Raw genomic sequence first — 19591 nt, 5'->3', positions numbered from 1 at the left:
TCAAATTATCTGATGTCAAACATTCAATATATATAAATACCACTAAGAAATTTTAAAATAATGGCACTCATGGGAACAAAAATGCATAAAGATACACTTGATAAATCTTACACCTAGAATCAATAATATTCTTTTAAGAAATGGGGCAAATAGTATATGTTTTTAATTTTGGTTACAACTGGCCTAGCTGCTCATGTTAAATAAATGGACATAACTTTGAATGACCACTTCTGCTAAAGCAGAGTAAAACAAATATTTGAAGAACTTGGTTTTTTACTAGTAAAATGAAAGGCTGGCAGGGGGACTCTGGGACTGGATATTTTTTAAAGATGCTACAGTGCTGGGAGGGGAACACAGTCTTCTTTTGCAATTCCTAAGCACTGGTTTAGGAAAAGGAAAGCTAAAATCTTGAACAGAGAATCTGAAAGTGATTGCTCTGATCAGATGTTAGACTTAGCAGTTTTCAGAAAACAGAAACAAAATCTGTTCTTGAGAGGTTTTATTCTTTTAAAAATAAGCAAAATAAAAGAAAAAACTTTCAGGCTGCCAATAACTGAATTTCTTCAAAATGTTCTACTATCATTTCATTACTTTTTAGACAGCATTCTTGTCCTGTTACAATTGCATCTTCTAAAATACAGAAGCCAAATATAATAGGAAAATCACAACAGTTTTATCACCTCCAGAAGGTGGAGGTTGTTCTGGAGTAACAACTTCTTCAGTTATTACTGATGATGGAATTGGAAATGAGTTACACAGTACAAAATACATTCAGGAATACTTGGATTGTGAATAGCTTAAAAAGATGAAATAAGAAGGTTAGATATAACCAGCTCTGGATGAGGAAAGGCACAAGAAACTGAAATGGGATCTGAGAAACAGAAAGGAAAAGATATTGTAAATCCAAAGCATCGGCACTTAGTTGAATAAAATTAATCACTGAAAGTTAGATGAGTACCTTGTCTTTATGCTGAAGATTTATTTTTAACATTGTATAATTTATCATAGCAAAACACAACTAAGTGAAAGAAGAGTCTGTAAGGTATGTCACGTCTACAGATGATTAAGTTTAAAAGCAATATTCATGTTAAAATAAACAAGCAAAAAAACTATAGCAGGCAATTGCCCAAGAGCCTGTATGGTGTTGGATCTTATTAACCTTGGTGGAAACCTCCAGTCTTTTTATGACCTGTAAAAGCTCACAAGGTCCAAAATAAGGAAAATTCAACTTATTATTGCAGCTACTGAAAAAGAGCCTAGACTCTTTTATGTCTATGAACTAAAACAAGACTTAAGAATTTAAAACATTTAGCAAAGATCTAGCTGTGCTTGAGGAGCTCAAGGCATCTAAGAGCTGTGATTTAAGCCACTTCATAGGAAAGCATAACCGCTAACTATCCACACCTTCGTTTACAGGTGGGAAAAGTTGCAAAAGACGTGTTGGAATCGTCTTCCATTACATGGGACACCTGGGTCAAAACACAGAGCAGAAAGGTCTCAGGTCTGTGCTTTCTGCTACATCTGTCAGAGTAATAGGCTTGTAAAGACGAAACATTCAAGGAATGAAAGCAGCTTCGGAGATCAGCAGCAAAATGAAATGGAGGCCTGAAGATCTCCATGAGTACAGCTTACTACTCTGGGGACATAAGATTGCATAGAGATCTGGGGACAAGAAAACTTGAGGAAGATTCACTTTCATAATTTATGATGTCACCAGATAGGTCCTGTTCCCATTTCTGGAGCAATCTCAGTGGCAGATGGAATTTTTTCTCAAATAGAAAAAAAAAAAAAGGAAAAAAAATGCTATAAAATGTTTCAAGATGCATAAACTTAAAGATTTTAATGAGAGAGTCATAAGATGCCTTCAGAACTTTCTGTGACAGTAAAAAAAAAAAAAAAAAGAGGTCTCCATAAAGAGGAGGTATATGGTTCTGTGGCACAGAACCACATAGACATTAAAAAAATTGGCTTTTAGGTGGTTGACTCATATGTCCCATGCATTCAAAATTCACACTATTAAAAATGCCCATAAACCTAGTTGTTCAATAAAGACTTTGTTCTTTTTATGAGTCTCTAAATATATATGTGCTTGATTAGAATCTCACTGGTGAATCCGGAACACAAGTTTGTATCCAGGGAGTTTTTAAAACATGAATCATAGGGATTTTATTAATTCAAAGACCATGGAAAAATAAAGGAAATTAAACCACAAATACTAAAAACGTCTGACTTAAATCCACTAAGGCAAGGAAATCAAGAGTGAAGGCTGCAAATCCATCCTGGTAATCCTTCTACAACTCTATTGCAGTAGAAAGTCTTGGATCAGCATGAGAATCATATGTGCATACACCATATAGATATACCCATCTATTTGTATGTGATCTAGATGTACCCACCTATTTGCATGTGATCCACTACTGCATGTAGCATGTGTACCACAATGTGGAGATGAGGAACAGAGTGGCAAACACTAGCTAAGTTCTTCACTTGCATTTGAAATTTCTTGGCTTTTGCAAGATTACAGTAAGTTAAGTGCTTCACATTATTAGAATGAGTTTTTTCTACATTAATTTAAATTGTCATAGTCTAAATTCAACAAGAGCTCCTGGAAACAGGTGCAAATATATACTTAAAAAGTGTCATTAAAATGCATCCATTGACAGAAATTTCATTTATAATCCTGCACACAGAATATTCCTGCCAGGAGCACTATCAGTTTGAGTCAGAGCTCAATAAAGGTGTATGTTCCCCAAAACAACCAGATCTCACATACCAGTCATGCCACAACTCCTAGCTCAGTGGTCATGTCTGCTAGAGGATAGTTAACCAATAGGTTTTTGGTGGAAAGTTTGGGGAGGCTGGAGTAGTCTTACTTCTGTCTTTCCCATCGGCTTCTTGGCATACAAGTCTGGAAACTGAGACTCTGTCAAAACTTGGCCTGCAATGTTTAAGCAGGTGTGAACACTTTGATTTCAGAATTAATTTGATCTACATCACATCATTACTCCTTACTGATGCTGTTCCATAACCATCAGTAGAAAAAAAATAGGCATGTCTGAGGTCTATTTTGGGTGGAAGTCAACAACAGCACACACAAACATTAAGACTACTGCGTTTTAATGCCTCTGATGGTAGGCTTTTAACTTATGGAGCAGAAAATCCAAACAACAAATAGCTAAACACTCTGCAAGTGATCAATAAACAACTAGTAACTAAATAAAGACCTGAACCTTTCACATTCCCTCTCTGAAGGCAGCAATTTGCAACTGAACAAGATGAGCAATTAACATGGGGCCAACACATTCTCGCAGGAGAAGCATTGTATGATGGGGAAAAATGAAACAAATAAACAAACAGCCCAGTAAGGTTCTTTCTGTACTACCTTCAGAAGAGCAGGTTTTACCCTTTCTTCCAAAAGCAAATTATACCTCCCAAAAAGAACATTTCCTCGGAGACCAGACAGAGACAATCCATCCCATCTTCTGCATATTACTTCAGTTATCCTAAAACATAGTTTGGGTGGAATACAGCTGTTAGCCTGAGAAAACCTGCTAATCCACAGATGCTCTGTGAATGCCACAGTGTCCTTACAGATCTCTTCTATTTCTTTGCACGTACTAAGCTAGGGAGGTTTGTCTTGGGGGTTGGCTAACCCCTTCTTTGTGTAAGTGAGCACTTCACAGTGACTGCATTTTGTGCAGCATTTATACAGAGATACAAGAGGTATATTTGGTTTGAGGGCTTCACAAAAATTGCTATGAGTGCAGCTCTTTTTCTTGGTTCTTGTCATTCTTGTTCTGGTTATGTTAGTACACAGCAAAAGTACCTGGGAATAAACTATTCCTCTAAGTGAAACATCATTTTGATTATTACTGACATTGGTGCTCATTAAAATACATAACTGAAACACTGCCTTTCTGTATACTCTGAAAGCTATTTCATGTTACTTGAAGAGGAATACAAATGAATAGGGACTGTATCACTTTAGTTAAAAGGGAAAAATGTTCTAAGAAACTGGAATTTGGACTCTAGATCAGTAAGCAATTGAGGTTTGTAGTTTACTTCTTTTCTGTCTCTTTTTTGTTTTTCATCTCTCTCTGATTTCTGATTTTTAAGGTCTGTGTACATGGAGGAATGCAGACAGAGCATATTTACTTTATCTGTTACGCAATTAATTATACAAATCTCTGTTCAGATGAAACAAGATCTAATAAATGTAAACAATAGGATTTTTTTTCCTTTTGTTACTATTGTCTTTACCTAACATTCTTTTTGACTGATCTCCACATAAAAAAGCCTTTTTAATTTTTTTAACCGTTTTCTATATCTATCGTAACCCATATCAGTGCATTTTAATGGCTGTCTCCTATCTCTAAGATGCTTAATACATTTCCCCTTCCATTGTGTTGCTGCTAAAATATGACCTGCCACTGTTTAAATAATGTAATTTAATGATTTCACATTTTCAGCCATGCAAGGCTTCCTTTCAGCACTGAAGCCTTTCACTAATGATTTAGAGAGATAGTTTGTTCTCATTTCTTTCACAACTCAAGACTGAAAAACTCTGACTTGTAAATAAATTATTGACATCCACTTTAGGAACAGTACAATGAGTAGTAGAAATAAAATACACAAAGTTTCTGTGGCATGAGGCTACAATCTCTAACTTGTTGATTTCTTTTAGGGTTCAAGTGTCATTCTGTATCAGTGCACACATTTAGAACACTGTTGGGACATTGCTATGTACTATAATATATTTGGACCAACCCTTTGCAGAGAGACTCCCAAATTGTTATCCATGGTGTGTGAGTGGCCAGCAGTGAGCTGACAGACAACACTGTCATTTTTTAATTTCAAACATACATACTATACTAAAAAAATAGCTCAAATACATTACTTTTTCAGCTAAAACTGCTTTGGCTCTCATGGAAAAGTGAATAAAAGGAGAGGACAGCTGTTAACAACTCCCTATCACTGGAATACCTTCCCACTTCTCAGTTATTTCAACAGGAAATCCACAGGGTTAAAAATGACATTAAGAAAACAAGACAGAACAAACTCAGCCCCCTCCCCCCCAAAGGTATCTTTCTGTTCAGCTATACAAAAATATTACATCGAGACATAAAAATCAGATGGGCTTAGGGAGAGAATGTCTTTTCATGAATATCAGCTCCCAGGCATTACTGAATACTCTGAGATGAAGCAACTACTTGTCCCTTGAAAAGACTCTTGAGAAGGATAACTAAAATTAAAAAATAGAACACACTCCTCCCAAAACCCAGAGAAATCTGACATGGCAAAAGACATGCAGAACCTGAAACTGTTCAGCCCATAGAAAAGTTTCCTGAAGACAGTAAGATGAATATTGATGACTTCAAGTTTGGATGTTTAAGAGAAAAGCCGGCAGACTATTTTCTGCATTAAGTCAATAAAGACAGGCCAAGAAGCAATGGACTAAGAGCAAAAGACAGAAAACCTACTGTCTTGTGGGGTACTTGCCTCACTTTTTCCCTTCTCACAACCTCACCATTTTTATTGTGACATCTCCAAAATCTTAGGTAAGCATGGGTGTGCTCCAGCTGTAATTCTAAGAAATAGTGAGGGGAAAACAAGTGTGTAAATTTCTCAGGACAACAACTTTCATGGATGGTTTTTAAACTTTTATCTTCAGTGCTTTTAGTGGATTACAATAAAAAGTTATGGTTGCTGATTTTATGGTTTTCTTCAAAGAACTGTTGGTGGAAAGCCAAAATTCCATAGGTAAATCTGTGTTACGTGCAGGGACTTCTGTTTTCACTAAGGCAGATAGTTCTATTCTGCCACCAACCCTCTTTCGTCGCAGTAAATTTTATTCCTTGCATATTCATTGTACATATGAAATTTGCTTACCTGAAGCCAGGGAAAACATATTTTTCTAAGTTTCACAGCAAGAATTTACACATTCACCTTCCTTTCTTTGTTTACACACATTTGATGTATTTGCTCAGGGACCAGACACATTATAGCAGTGCATATGGCAAATGACATAGTGTAATGCACAGAAAATAATCAAGTATGTATGAAGAAAAGAAATTTTGAAAGAGGTTTGGTTTGGTCCAAACCTCTTTTCACTTACAGCAGTGAAATTCCTATCAACTTAGTGGTGGCTCAGGACCATATAGCAACTGAACAATTTAAGACAAATACCTTTGGGAAAAAAAAATCTTATTTATAGGTAACTGACAAGTGAAGAATAGGCAATTTCACTAAGTTATACTGTGTGAGTAATTTCCATGTCATTAATCGCTCCATTTTACCAATGTCTTAACTTTTAAAAGACACTTTCGTTTTCTCATTTTAAATACTTAACATATCTCCTCTATGATTCCTATCACTGAGTGTTATTTCGTCTCTCCACAAGTGAGGATGTTTATTATTTTATCCAGTAACCCTGAGGTCTTATCACCTTGAACCAGACCTGAAAGTTCACGAGAAGAAAATCAGTGAAACATGTATGTGGATCACAGAAAATGTAATGGAGTTACTCCCATGATCAACATTCAATGTGAATTCCAGTACCGTGTTAGACCGGACCTTTTATGAATTCATACATTATTCAAAAAATTTTTGGGGTGTCTTTTGAGTTACCTAACAGGGGTAGTTTGTGATGAAGAGCTTAGAAATTTACTTATGAGAAAAGATAAGAGAAGGCCCAGCTCACAGAAGCTGTGAACACCCAGCTCACAGGAGCTGTGGACATCTGTGCTTGACTTCACTGAAAATTCAGGGACAGTAGATGAGACAACAACAGGAGTAATAAGACGGGCTCAAAAAAATCATGAAAACATGTCCCCCAGTCATCAAAGCTGACCATGCCACAGTGAGGTTTAAGAGATGGAAGCTGATAATTATGGTCTGATTTCACCCAAAGGAATTACCAAAACTGTGTTGAAGCATGGGCTTTTATGAGTATTCCTAAAAAAGTGCTGGCTACAAAAGAGAACACATATTCTATGATTATCTTTCAACCAACAACAAAAAACAGGCACCAGAAGTCAATCAGGTTCAATGGAACTGATGATACCACACAACACTCTCACCTGATTCCTACCCTCATTCACCCACACATCAGGTAGTGGGCTGTAGAGGAAGCAACAGCAGTTTACAACTGTGATTCAGGGTGGTTAAGAGCTATTGACCAAGTTATTTTACTGTCTTGTGTATCAGTTTCAGTTCCAAATACTGAGGGCAGGCACTAGCACTTGCTTAGAAGATAGGGAAGGAAGGGTACAGAACACAACAAACAGCAACACAACTAAATAAATTCATGAGTTCTGTTCCTTTCAGATATTTTATGGAAGGTATGATTATGTTCATAGACAGGGTACTGTACCTGTTGCTTCAGCAAGTCCCTATTTGATCCCATGCTCCTGTCTACCAGTAAAGATTATAAGGGAACGTTTTCATCTGATATAAGGTCATGGCTTGTAAAATTCATTTGGCAGCAGTTGCCCCTTTTAGCCAGCAATTAAACATCCGTGGCTAAAATAAAGAGCAAAGGTTGCCTGGCTTAATCCCTACTCTCCAGCTTTGCAACACAGGGTGAATAAATGACATAAGAACTGCAAAAGCTTATGTTTATTTAGAATACAACATACCCAGCAACTGTAACCTGGAGCACTTCAGAGTGGAAGGATACATTTTTATAATGCCTGTTTCTTCATTAAGATTTCATCATCCACCTACACTAAAAAGCTACTTCCCCTTCACTTTGTTCTATCTGCTTTTACTCGCTCCTGTTCCTGCATTATTTTTTTAATCTGCAGTTCCCTACTTTACATGTACTCTCAAATTTTAAACAAGCAAAATTTGTGCATTAGTGTGCCCTTTTCATCTATGATTTATGAATGACAGGTTCTTTGGTGCAGCTTAATGGTATGAGAGAGACATTATTTTAAACATTAAAGTGAAAACCATTTACAACTATGATAAGAGAGGTCTGTTGACATTAAACTTTAAAACATGCACAAGGTAAAGGCAAGTAGTTGCTTCAACAGGTGAGAATAGTATGCATGTGCTTTGTAAGGGAGTTTGTTTAACACATGAGCTGTCTCTTCGCTTTCTCTGTTTCACAACCGGTAGGCTCTGATGCTTCAAACAACACACCTGGTAATCAGCAGCCACCAGAGTTTGATAACTAAAAAGTATTTAGGGCACAGTGCAGAGGATTCTTTTTAAAAAATTACAATTTTATCTGAGAAAAACTTTTCCTACCATTTACATCAGAAAGAAATAACAATAAATAAATAAATCTAAAGAGCTAAAGCTTTATTTTGACACTTCCTGCTCACACCTTTATCACTTTTGCACTGGACAATCACTGCTTTTACTATCTTCTTTCTTTAAGTACAATTCTATTGTAAGATATTGGCTAACTTGCTATGTTTTGTTCAGTTCTGTACAGCAGCAACTGCATTCTGAGAAGCACCAACATAGTTAGGAATAGTAAGTAAATACTATCTGTATTTTATATCATATGTATTTGGATTGAGTACTGTTACTAACAGCATTAGATGCATTGATTTAACAGGAGAGAATACTAGAGAAGAAAAGAGATCTTCTAGAACAGCTTTCAGTCTGATTTTAGACCACAGAGAAAATGCAGCAGATTTTTTAGGGTAGAACAGTTGCAAATATGGTACAGCTCAGATAATGGGGAGGATGCATACAGACATTGACTTTTTGGCAGAACCTTATTGATAAAGCAGACCTCCCACAGCAAGAATGAAAACGTATCTGGGACAAGGACGACAGCTGAGAAAACTCTGATCTTATTATAAAAGGGGCTTTTTTGTTTGTTTGTTTGTTTTTTAAGTTATTTGCATGTGATACTGTGTTTTTAGTTGCCTCCCTTAGAGCGCCATAGCTGCTCTATCAGCAGTGGTGAAACAAGATGTGTGGTGCAGTCAACACACTGGAAGAAAGGGATGCCATCTAAATGGACCTCGATAGGCTTGAGAGGTAGGCCAATGAAAACCTCATGATGTTCAGCAAACCATATTGCAAGGTCCTACACCTGGGTTGTGGCAAACCCAGGCACACCTACAGGTTGGGCAGAGAAGTGACTGAGAGCAGCCCTGCAGAGAACGATTTGGGGTGACGGGTGATGAAAAACTGAACGTGAGCCAGCAGTGTGTGCTCACAGCCCAGAAAGCTAATGGAATCCTGGACTGCATCAAAAGGAATGTGGCCAGCAGGTTGAGGGAGGTGATTCTCCCCCTTCTCTGCTCTTGTGAGACTCCACCTGGAGTACTGCATACAGTTCTGGTGGCCCCAACATAAGAATGTTATGAAACTGTTGGAGCAAGTCCAGAGGAGAGCCATGAAGATAAGTGGACTGGAGCACCTCCCTTATGAAGGCAGATTGAGAAGGTTGGGGCTGTTCAGCCTGGAGAAGAGAAGGTTGCATGGAGACCTCATAGCAACCTTCCAGTGTCTGAAGAGGGCTTACAGGAAAGACAGAGAGGGACTGTTTTTCAGGAACTGTAGTGATGGGTACAAATTGAAAGACTGGATATTAGGAAGAAATTTTTTACTGTGAGGGTGGTGAGGCACAGAAACAGTTGTCCAAGGAGGCCATGGAAGCCCCAACCCTGGCAGTATTCAAGGCCAGGTTGGATAATGCCTTGAGCAACCTGGTCTAGTGAGAGGTGTCCCTGCCCATGGCAGGGGTGTTTGAGACTACAGGATCTTTAAGGTTCATTCCAACCCCTTAGCATTCTGTGATTTTATGATTCTATGATTTCAAATTTTAAAGTAAGCTGTGATTAGAGAACACTGATCACTGAAGACAGAAAAAGCCTAATGACTCATTCAAATGGTTTACATCACTGACCCATAGAATGGATCCACCTCCAATATGTTTTTTAAAAATGTAAATATCCCTTAAGTATCTCTCAAGCATTCAAAAACAAGCCAGGTACTAACTTTCAATATGCATGGACAGCAACATTTAATTTGGAAAAGAGATCACTTGTTTTAAAGGAGAGATGATGTAAAACAAACAAGTGAAAGAACCTATTAGAAAAATGACCAGCATGACTTACCTTGTAGATTTTGCAATGGCAAAGTCATGATGCCTCCTGCTGCAGCTGCTGCTACCAGTCCTTGGATGTTGGTGAGATTCGCTGTAGGTAGAGTTAGGACAAGTCCTTGTTGGCCCCCCAGCTGCCCAGCCATGTTGAAAGGAATAAGGATTGGCTGATTAAGGGCTGGAGTGCCTCCTGGCATCACCCCCGCTACTGCTGAGGCTAATTGTTGGGCTGTCAGTAGCTGCTGTAAGAAACCACAAACACAAAGCTATTGTACTGTGTATAGCTCAGTATTACACGCTTATAACTCTTCTGGCTTGGGATCCTTCATGTTCCGTTACAGATATGCACTGCTTCCAATATCTTAAAGCACACATTTTCACCAACACAGAAAGTTTTGACAGTCTGAAACTGTAAGCCCCGATCATGTCGCAAAGTAGCAATCCCAGCTGAATTTAGACTGGAAAATTCATTACACATTTGCCAAAGATAATTTATGAATGAAAGAAGGTCTAACTCAAGTCAACCTACAAGTACCTAAATACCAACATTTCCCAAATCTTTCCAGTTGTATACTGATTGGTAACAACAGAAAACACTATAGTAACAACTATCAGAAACTTTGTGGACCAAGACTGTCCTAGAAAGTGGAAGAATATCGAGTATCTTTTTAGGGTATGGCTGGACTTGAATAAAATTGTGAAGTGCGATGGAAAATATTTAAAAATCTCATTAAGTGCCTACACTGTGCTCAACAGAAAATAAATACCTGGCAGAAAAGATAATGAAATGTCTTACTAATGCAAGAGCTGTGTGTGACAGGCAGAATTGTCAGAGCCAAAGGTGTTGTATTAAAATTGTACAAGATTTTTTATATTAAGTTTTTACACTTATTTCAAAGTAATTTACATAAGAAATTCAAATAATTTAATCTCTTAAATATGAAAAACTGCTTAGGTTTTATTTTAGAAAAACATACAAAAAACTGATCTTGCCAAACATGACTTCTAAACCATACACAATACATATGTGCTCCCTTTCTGTAACATTGAATGCAGCCAAAGAGAATCACGTCTTCTACATTACACAGATCAAAGATGATCAATCACGGTTATTTATTTTTTATAAAATTGTACGTTTCAATTAGTTGAAAGAAAAGATACTGACCTGAGGTCCAATAGGGAATGCAGGATGGGACTGACTGGGTTGGTGCTGGTCTGCTGGGCTTGTGTCAGGCAGCACTGTGTTTCCTCTGGCCTCTGAAATCCAAAGAGCAAAGTGACTTTAATATCAAGCCTGAGGACTGCCCCGTTACCTCCTACTCTGATGTCACATAACATGAAGCCGAAAATTATATGTTAAAGTACTTTATCAATAACTCAAGCACTCAAATCACTAATCAGCTGCATAAATTATGCTAACATTCATTCAGACCAGTCAACTCATTCAAGGAGTTACAGAAATTTGACAGCAGTGAAACTGAAGATATCATCAACCCAGTTAATGTGGGTTGCATTATACATCAATTTACATAGTCTACATGAGCACTCTGCGCGTGTGGGAACTGCATTTTTTTATGCTTAGGTGAACATCAGCCATTGTAATTTCTGAAAGCAAAAATTATCTGAAAAACAATGAAGTCACATCTACTTTCTATCTTAATGAAGCATTTTCTTTTGTCAGTTACTGAGGCAGCAAAGACTCTACTATGTAGCATAAAAAGGCACTATTATAACTGAAAACTAGTATGCTTCCAAATAACATCTTGTTTTTTAAATTGCATGTGGAGGTTGAGCAAAACTCTGTGAAACCAAGGAATTTCCAGCATTTATTGAGATGATCAATATCCAACAATCAAACTATACACTGGGCACTAATGACTTGCTAAACACAAAACACAGTCCAACCCTACTGGATTTTGCTGAAGTCTGCAATATTGATTTGAAAGGGAAGAAGAGAAATAAAAACATCTTATCAGTTGTAAGAAATTACCAAGATGTTTTCAAAACTACATCCCAATCCTCCACTTTCACTGAGGGAAGGGCTTGCACTGATTTGCACAGTTTGTCAGCACTGATGGCATGATCAGGCCCACACTGATCTTTGAAGTTATAAGAATGACAGCAAGTATCAAACGTAGTTGCAAGAGTACTGTGGTCTCTTGTAAATAAAATCCTGGCAATAGCACCAGGTTTGCCGGTTGGTACAATACCTCCTGTTCTGGTTTTTTTTTTTTTCTGATGAGTGGTTGAAATTCTTTTCTAAGTAAACCTTAACAAGATGCTGTTTTCCAGTTTGTCCTATGAATAGCAGGAGAATTCAGAACTAGTTTCTTGGCACATCCTTGAGTGGTAAGGAAAAAGGATATGATTCTGTCATACTTATAAATTTTAAAGAGGGTATTATCAGCTCATTTAAAACAAATTCTTTTATATATTCTCAAAGGGGAACAACTTATAAATAATGGAAATGTGAAAAAAAAAATCCACCTTCACCACATTAAGGTACAAATAAAACTGACTGCTACACATTATTCAATTGACTTCTCTCTCTACAGCAAGGCGTCAATCATAACAGAATTTTAGAATTAGATTAAACAATAAATGTGCAGAGTTATTATGCAGAAATCTGAAAATCTGATTAATTTGTAAATATTTTTGTGTGGTCTCAAAAACTCAGAAATGGATGTTTTTCTGGAAATACTTACAAATGGTCTATTGAAATATCTGATTTGGAACTAATAAAATCATAAAAACTTGCTGATATTTTATAAAGATCAAGTCTGTAAAAATACGTTTGGCATTTTAATGATCACCGTCATTTAATAATGAGAATAAGCTGACCTACAATAATCAGTGAGTATTCTAACAATTGCCTAATAATGTGCAAAAAGAGGTGCAGTCACCAAACTTTTTATCTGCAATTTACAAATTTGAGTTAAATGAAAAGAGAGATATGTGAGACTCAGTGAAAACTGTTTCTTTCAAATGCATAACAATCCTAGTTGTCATCCCTAAGACCAAAGATAGGGTTTCCCCAGTACAGGTCCGTTCTATACAAAAAACCCACTATGTTACTAAACATAATTTTTCCTTTGGTAATTTCCACATACTGTTATGATCCTTTTTTTTTAATCTTCTCATCACAGCGGTATGTATAAAGTGGTATTAGATCAAAGGCTCAATACCAATGAATATATCACTCCCCATTAAGATCAAATCTTAAAAATCAATTTTATTTATGTAATTTTAAGGACTGAGAATTCTGTCTTTGTGTGTTATTTAATTAATATTAAAACAAGCTCCTGATAATCTGTCAAATCATTAAATTATCCTATGAAAGCTTTGGGAAAAAAACAAAACCAAAGGAAAATATTGACTAGTATTAGATTTTATTTCAATTTCTATAGCTTGAGCTCTCAGAAAATAAATAATAAGTTCTCAAAAAATATACCTGTGCTTTAGTATTCTTTTTTCCATGGTATAGCTATCCAAAGAACAACTGATTTCTGCTATCTGTACTCTAAGGATTTTCAATATTTGATCTCACAATCTTTCTGTAGTACAAGTTGATTATACATCAAGCCAAAATTAATTACACTCCTTTCCTTTTGCATTGTACTAATTGGAATCACTTAGGATTACATTCCTTTCACACAGTTACTCACCACAGATGATCCTTTTTTTTTATTTCAGTGCTCAAATCTCTGCCTGCTGCTTCTAATTTACTTTTCCTAAGATGCAGGCATCTGAGGAAAACAGCACACACTTTCACATGCACTCATGGGGTCTTAGGTGGCATCCTAAATGAAATTATTCATGCCATATTCTCAGACTGAAATTCTCACATCTCTCCTGCACCTTCTAGTCCATCTGCTATAACAGCCAGTTGAGTCAAGAAAATGCAAGGGAAAATCTGCCTGCTGGGCTGGCAATAAATACAGTGAAGTGAGGATTTCAGGGTTAAGCTCTGTTGCATCACACACAGCGGCAGCATTTTTCCTTGCTGTATTCAGTGAGACACACAGGTCAATGCTCCCAGGAAGGCAAAGCAGAGCACAAAACACCAGTAGAAGGCTACTTTTCCTTTTCTGCCTTATAATGTTGACTGGGTGGATTCCCTTGTTTTCAGAGGAGTCAGGACAGCCCTGTCTATATCTGATTTCTCTACAACTTCTGATTAACAGATTTATTGCTACGAATTTGGAAAAATACCTTCATTAGGACCAACTGCCCTAAACTGGTAGCAAGCCATCCCCTACATGGTTTACTGCCTTTATTTGGGAGCTGATTAGTTACAGATGCTGGAATGACCTCTGCAGGTAAATTATTCCCCTGTCTGAATTCCAATCCTCACTAATAAAAATGGACTGTCAAAATCTAGCCTGGATTTCCACTTGTCCAGATCCAGGCCATTACCTTCTGTTAGGCTATTCTTCAACTCTGTCCAGCTTTCTATCACTGAAGGAAGGAACTAGGACTCATAACAGTCCCTATGGAGTTGAGGAGCTACCAGCAGCACCTTCTCTGTTCTCAACTATGCCTTCCAGAGATTGTACTCTTATTATACCTCCAACTGGTGGTGCACAAGGGGCAAGGAGAAGGCAGTAAAAGGCACTTACTCTGGAAAGAGAGCCAATTCTTCTTAACACCATTTGTCCAGGGAAGTAGCTAAGACTTCTCTTGTAACTGGGTGCTGATATCACAGCCTAGGTCAATTGCTCAATAGTACCATTGGAACAGACAGTTGTGCTACTGCCATAGTACCGCCATGACTGTAGGCAAGGCTTTAATATTTAATAAGCAGTATTCATCATATGTGATTCATCATAAATTAATTATGAATTATATAATGCATACGTTCACCTCTCATCCCACCAAGGGGCTGGAAGGGCATGACATAAAAAATTGAAGTGCACTGTAAACACTGTAAAATAACCTTCTTAAAATAAAATATTATTTAAAATAAAGCTAAGTAAAACCAAGGCAACATTTTGTCCTCTTATCAAAAAGAGAAAAAAACCCTCCCCAAACCAAGTGAAAAACCATGTTGTACAATATATGGTTTTAAAAAGAGAAAACAACAAGACAAGCATCAGAAGAAAAAAGAAATTCTGCATCCCAAGGCCCAAGGCCTCTGAGTCTCATACAAAATTACAACTGTAAATGTACTAGTTATTAACAGGCTTTCCAGAATTTGTTTCCTTTTTGTTTCTTACGCATTTTCAGCAATACAAACAGTAATTCAGTTCTAAGTGTCTTTATCTTCCAGTACCCCAAGAAGGAGAGAACACTCTAATTCCCCACTTTAAACTAATGGGGAAGAGGGACTCCGATCTGGACTCTCATATAAGCACCATTTAGGCACCTAGATATCCTCAGCTGTGGTTACACTGTTCAGGAAAACATGTCAAAACACAAAACTGCCCTGTGGCTCCTGGCTGCTCCAGGGCTACCAACAGTTCTGACAAGGTGAGCCTGCATCCTCTCTTGGATGCAATGCCCTTGTCTCACCCAGTGTCCTATGCTTGCAGGGAACCTGCAGCTGACTGGCAGATGGAACTATACTGAAGAGCATTACAGGATAGACAATTGAGTGCATCAAACTTGTACATCCAGCTCTGCCCTGGCCCTTCTGCGGATGTGCTCTTGTGCCTGCTCAAAGGCACACTGGTATCTCTTTTCGAACTCTGAACCAAAGCTCACTCAAAGCCAATGACCAAATTGCAGCATAGGACTAGTCTCAGCAGATTATCTGGATATGCTCTTCAAGAATGATTTCAATATGTCTCACATTTGTATCAGACCCATGGAGATGCTAGGCCACCTCTCTTTAGTACTCAATGCTTTGAAAAATAAGCGAGATCAAATTTAATAATACTAGATTTTCAGTAATCAAAAGAACACATAAATCCTTCTGAGATTTAAGCAAATATTTTAAATGAAGCAACGTTAATAAAAGAACACAACATTTCAAAGAACAGTTCATATTAAAATCTTTAGATACAGTTCCAAAATGTGACATTAAATTACTTGCATTTATCTCTCAGTTACCGTAACAATAAGAAATCGAGAGTAGACATTTTTTTTCTCACTGAGACAACTCCCAGTAAAGATACAGCTTTGAGAATGAAATAATTAAAAATACTATCTGGGAGAAATATAGTTCTTACATTTAAAAAACTAATAAACTCACTGTCTGAGCATATAATATAGCTGCATTTAGAGCAAAAGCAATATTATCAGGAGAAAAAATGTAACTTTCAAAGAAATTAAACAAACTATTATCAGGTATGGTGTGTGGAAGTCCATCATCTCTGATTAAAGTAACTCATCTCTTCATTAAATGAACGCTTAACTGTCAACAATTATACCAAGAAAAATCTTGTTGAACAAAATTTAGTAGCTGAAAGAAAAAGATGCAACTGATAATGAAAAAAATAACATACCTCCCAAACAATCTTCATTCTGCCAAAACCCACCATATTATGGCTCTTAATTTCACTATTTTCATTCTCCTGTTTCCTCAGAGTTTGGACTAGCAGGGAGGAAGCCTTCACAAATCACCTCATCGTAAAACCTTAGTAATCAGATTGCTACCCAAAATTTCACAAACACAGTACTTGCAGGAGAGAAAATTGAGATTTTATGCTGAATCCAGTTTACAATGGTATTATCCTACAGTTATCAGAGGAGATATTCCTGTTACTTCAGCAAAGAAAATCAATCTCATAAATTACATTAGAATAATGATTCATCCACTGAAAGGTATGAATTTAAGCTTACGCGTTTCACATTTAACTTAAGTAACTAGATAGTTGTCTCCTTCCAGTCCATGCCTAAGATGTGGCACACAATTAACTCATTTGAATTGTATAAAACTGGTCTAAGTACGAGGTTATTCCATAGATGATTAAGCAATTCACCTTTTCCTACTGACCTGTACTTTAGATTCTAACCTTTTATTTTTAGGCACCCTCACAAAGAAACACAAGCAAGTAGAGATCTGCATGTTAGTAGGATTACTACCAACACCTCTTAATTCTGAAACTTAACAGAACTGCAATGGTTGATGTTATTATTTTACTGTTCAATCCTTTTAGCACAACATACAAATACTGTGCAAGTCTTCCACAATGTCAGATTGTGTCAATTTACGTAACTCTCATTCTGAATTTTCCCCTACCAATGTATAAAAACCTTCTAGTTTACTTTTGAAAATGTTTGTGGCATGATAAAGAAATGGTATAAATTGATTTACCATATTGACATATATGTCAATGTAATATTCTGTACAGAAATGTTAAAAATTCTACATACAAAATGGAATGAATTAGACAGCAGAATGAATAGAGCAGCTTTGCTTTACTGAGTGTATCATTCAGGACTTTAGTAAAACACCACAGTTTTATACTTATCTGAAACTGCCACACAGTTGGAACTGCAAAGCTACTAAATCATCTGGAGAGCTCAAAATCATTCTGCCAGTAGAGCACAAAATGCCATCTCTGCCTGGTCCCTGTGGATACTTTCTTCTAAGGGATCTTCCCACACAAGGCACATGAGGTAGCTGAAATCATTGTCCTCATTACTCATATGCACGGAGCTTGATTTGTATTTATGGACCTACATCTTTCTGGATTAGGACTGATAACACTAAAACTCTGTGACTGTTTATAATGAAAATCAGGCTAATTAAGTGATTCATGTTACAGATAACTTCTCCTGGACAACCACCATTTGAATTTACCACCTAACAAAAAACTACCACACCAAGGCTCAAAAATCACAGATAACTCAAAGCCCCAGTTCTCCCAAAGCCTTAAATTTTCTTCTTTCCCATCTTTATTTTTGGTCCTCTTTAATTGTCTCATCTTTTCTTCTTTCTCTTTTCCCTAAGAGAAATTTTTTTCTTATTTGTGCCTGTATGAATATTCTTCTGCTTCAGATATTTCATGTAAGAAAAGAAGTGTTGCTACTGCAGAAAACGTGAAGGAATATAATTGCAAAAGTATGTTCTTTATTCAAAATAGACTCATTCTACTTTTCTTCACCCCCTAAGTACAGTGCAAAAAAATCTTTTGTTAATGGTAGATACATTTTTTATGAACTGAACCCTTCATATTGAGAGTTCTAGTTTCTTTTATACTGTATACGTTACCACAAATATAATCACATTAAGGTCACAAAGACCTTATCAGTTTTACCTGAATTCATACAATATTTCATACTCACTGTTTGCTGTTAATGCTGGTGAATGCAATGATGATAAAGGTTACTTAACCAGAAGATGGACAGTTGAATGCATTATTATTTCATGTTGGGCAGCTGATCCCTAGCTAAGAAGGGCAGGAGGCTTCTCTATATTAAACTTTCCTTTCCTTCCATTCCTTGAAGCTTACTAAATGCCAAAGAGGGAGCACGTTAAAGAATATCTATCTTGGAACAGCTGTTTCAGTTTGCCATCTTTATAGCTGTCTAAAGTTTTTTTTATAATTTTTTACGGTATTTATTTATGCATGTGATTTTTGTTCCTAATAGGGAAGAGGGCAAGTTTTCCACCATGAACCCAACTTCAGGACATTCACCCTCCCCATCTGACTCCTGTACTCTTCCCCCAAATAAGGTAGAATATGAAGATACCTTATAATGATATACATTGCTCTTTGCCTGGGGAACCTTGCACAGTCTACTTAATATATATTTGGCTGATGGTACTACAGGCAATGTGTGTGGATGACCTCTGGTGCACAGGATTTCAGGCTTCTGGGTGGAAGAAAAGGGTAGTATGTCTGAAATGCTTTGCTTTTTACAAGTTATAATGATAGATTAATTTCAAAGGAGGGGGCACAGATAGGTGGTCAATGACAGAAATTCAACTCACAACTTCGACAAGGGATTGGAAAGAGCAAGCTGTAAGATAGGAAGCAGGTGAACCTAGTATCCTATTGGTCCTATGAGAGCCTGTTTAAAAATTCAAATCTCCTATTTTGTTGAGAGAAGAATATCCAGTCAAGGAAGAAAGCATTAAATTAAACCTAGTAAAAGCACCTGGCAGCAGAGTCAGCATTCAGCAAAATGCAACCCACAATATATGTAAACTCCTACTGGAGCATGCTTAACAGCAAGTATGGTAAAGCAACAGTGGTTTACCGGTAAAATGGTTTAGCACTATTGCTACTGAGTTCACTGTCTGGTTTCATCCCTGTGGTGTCTTAAACAATTTTACACTTTCTGCTGTGGTCTTTACACAGCCCTGTGGGGCAGCTCCATCAAGTGTCTCATTACAGGTTGTTCAGCTGTTCGGACTTTATTGAGGTCCTTGAAAGAGCCGTCCCACAGAGTGGTGTCCTGTAGGAGTCCAGTCGAGATCCAGGAGGAAACCTTAACAGTGGCAGCAACTCTGTATGCAGGAGACCACACTCCTAGGTCACACTATATAACAAAACTGGCAAGTCTTCATTATAAACCTATTTAGCTGCATATGTTCTTTCAGAAATTCCTAGCTACAAAAATAAAACA

At 37.1% G+C, this 19591-nt stretch overlaps 1 protein-coding gene across 5 annotated transcripts in view; it reads right to left on the bottom strand.

The window, feature by feature from the left end:
* POU6F2 (POU class 6 homeobox 2) overlaps positions 1–19591 on the bottom strand; it is a 312905-nt gene that overhangs the window by 173181 nt on the left and 120133 nt on the right. For 4 of the 5 annotated variants that reach the window (XM_064668022.1, XM_064668000.1, XM_064668032.1 and 1 more), the window contains exons 3-4: positions 11238–11329; positions 10086–10314 (exon numbers count right to left, since the gene is read on the bottom strand). In XM_064668022.1, coding sequence (XP_064524092.1) covers positions 10086–10314; positions 11238–11329 — 321 coding nt within the window. The remainder of the gene's footprint in view (positions 1–10085; positions 10315–11237; positions 11330–19591) is intronic. The other variant, XM_064668011.1, reaches the window with a different exon arrangement.

This window comes from Pseudopipra pipra, chromosome 1 (assembly GCF_036250125.1).
Source record: "Pseudopipra pipra isolate bDixPip1 chromosome 1, bDixPip1.hap1, whole genome shotgun sequence".
Taxonomy (NCBI): Eukaryota; Metazoa; Chordata; class Aves; order Passeriformes; family Pipridae; genus Pseudopipra; species Pseudopipra pipra.
The sequence above is the reverse complement of the archived record's forward strand: the minus strand, read 5'-3'. Positions and strand labels throughout refer to the sequence as shown.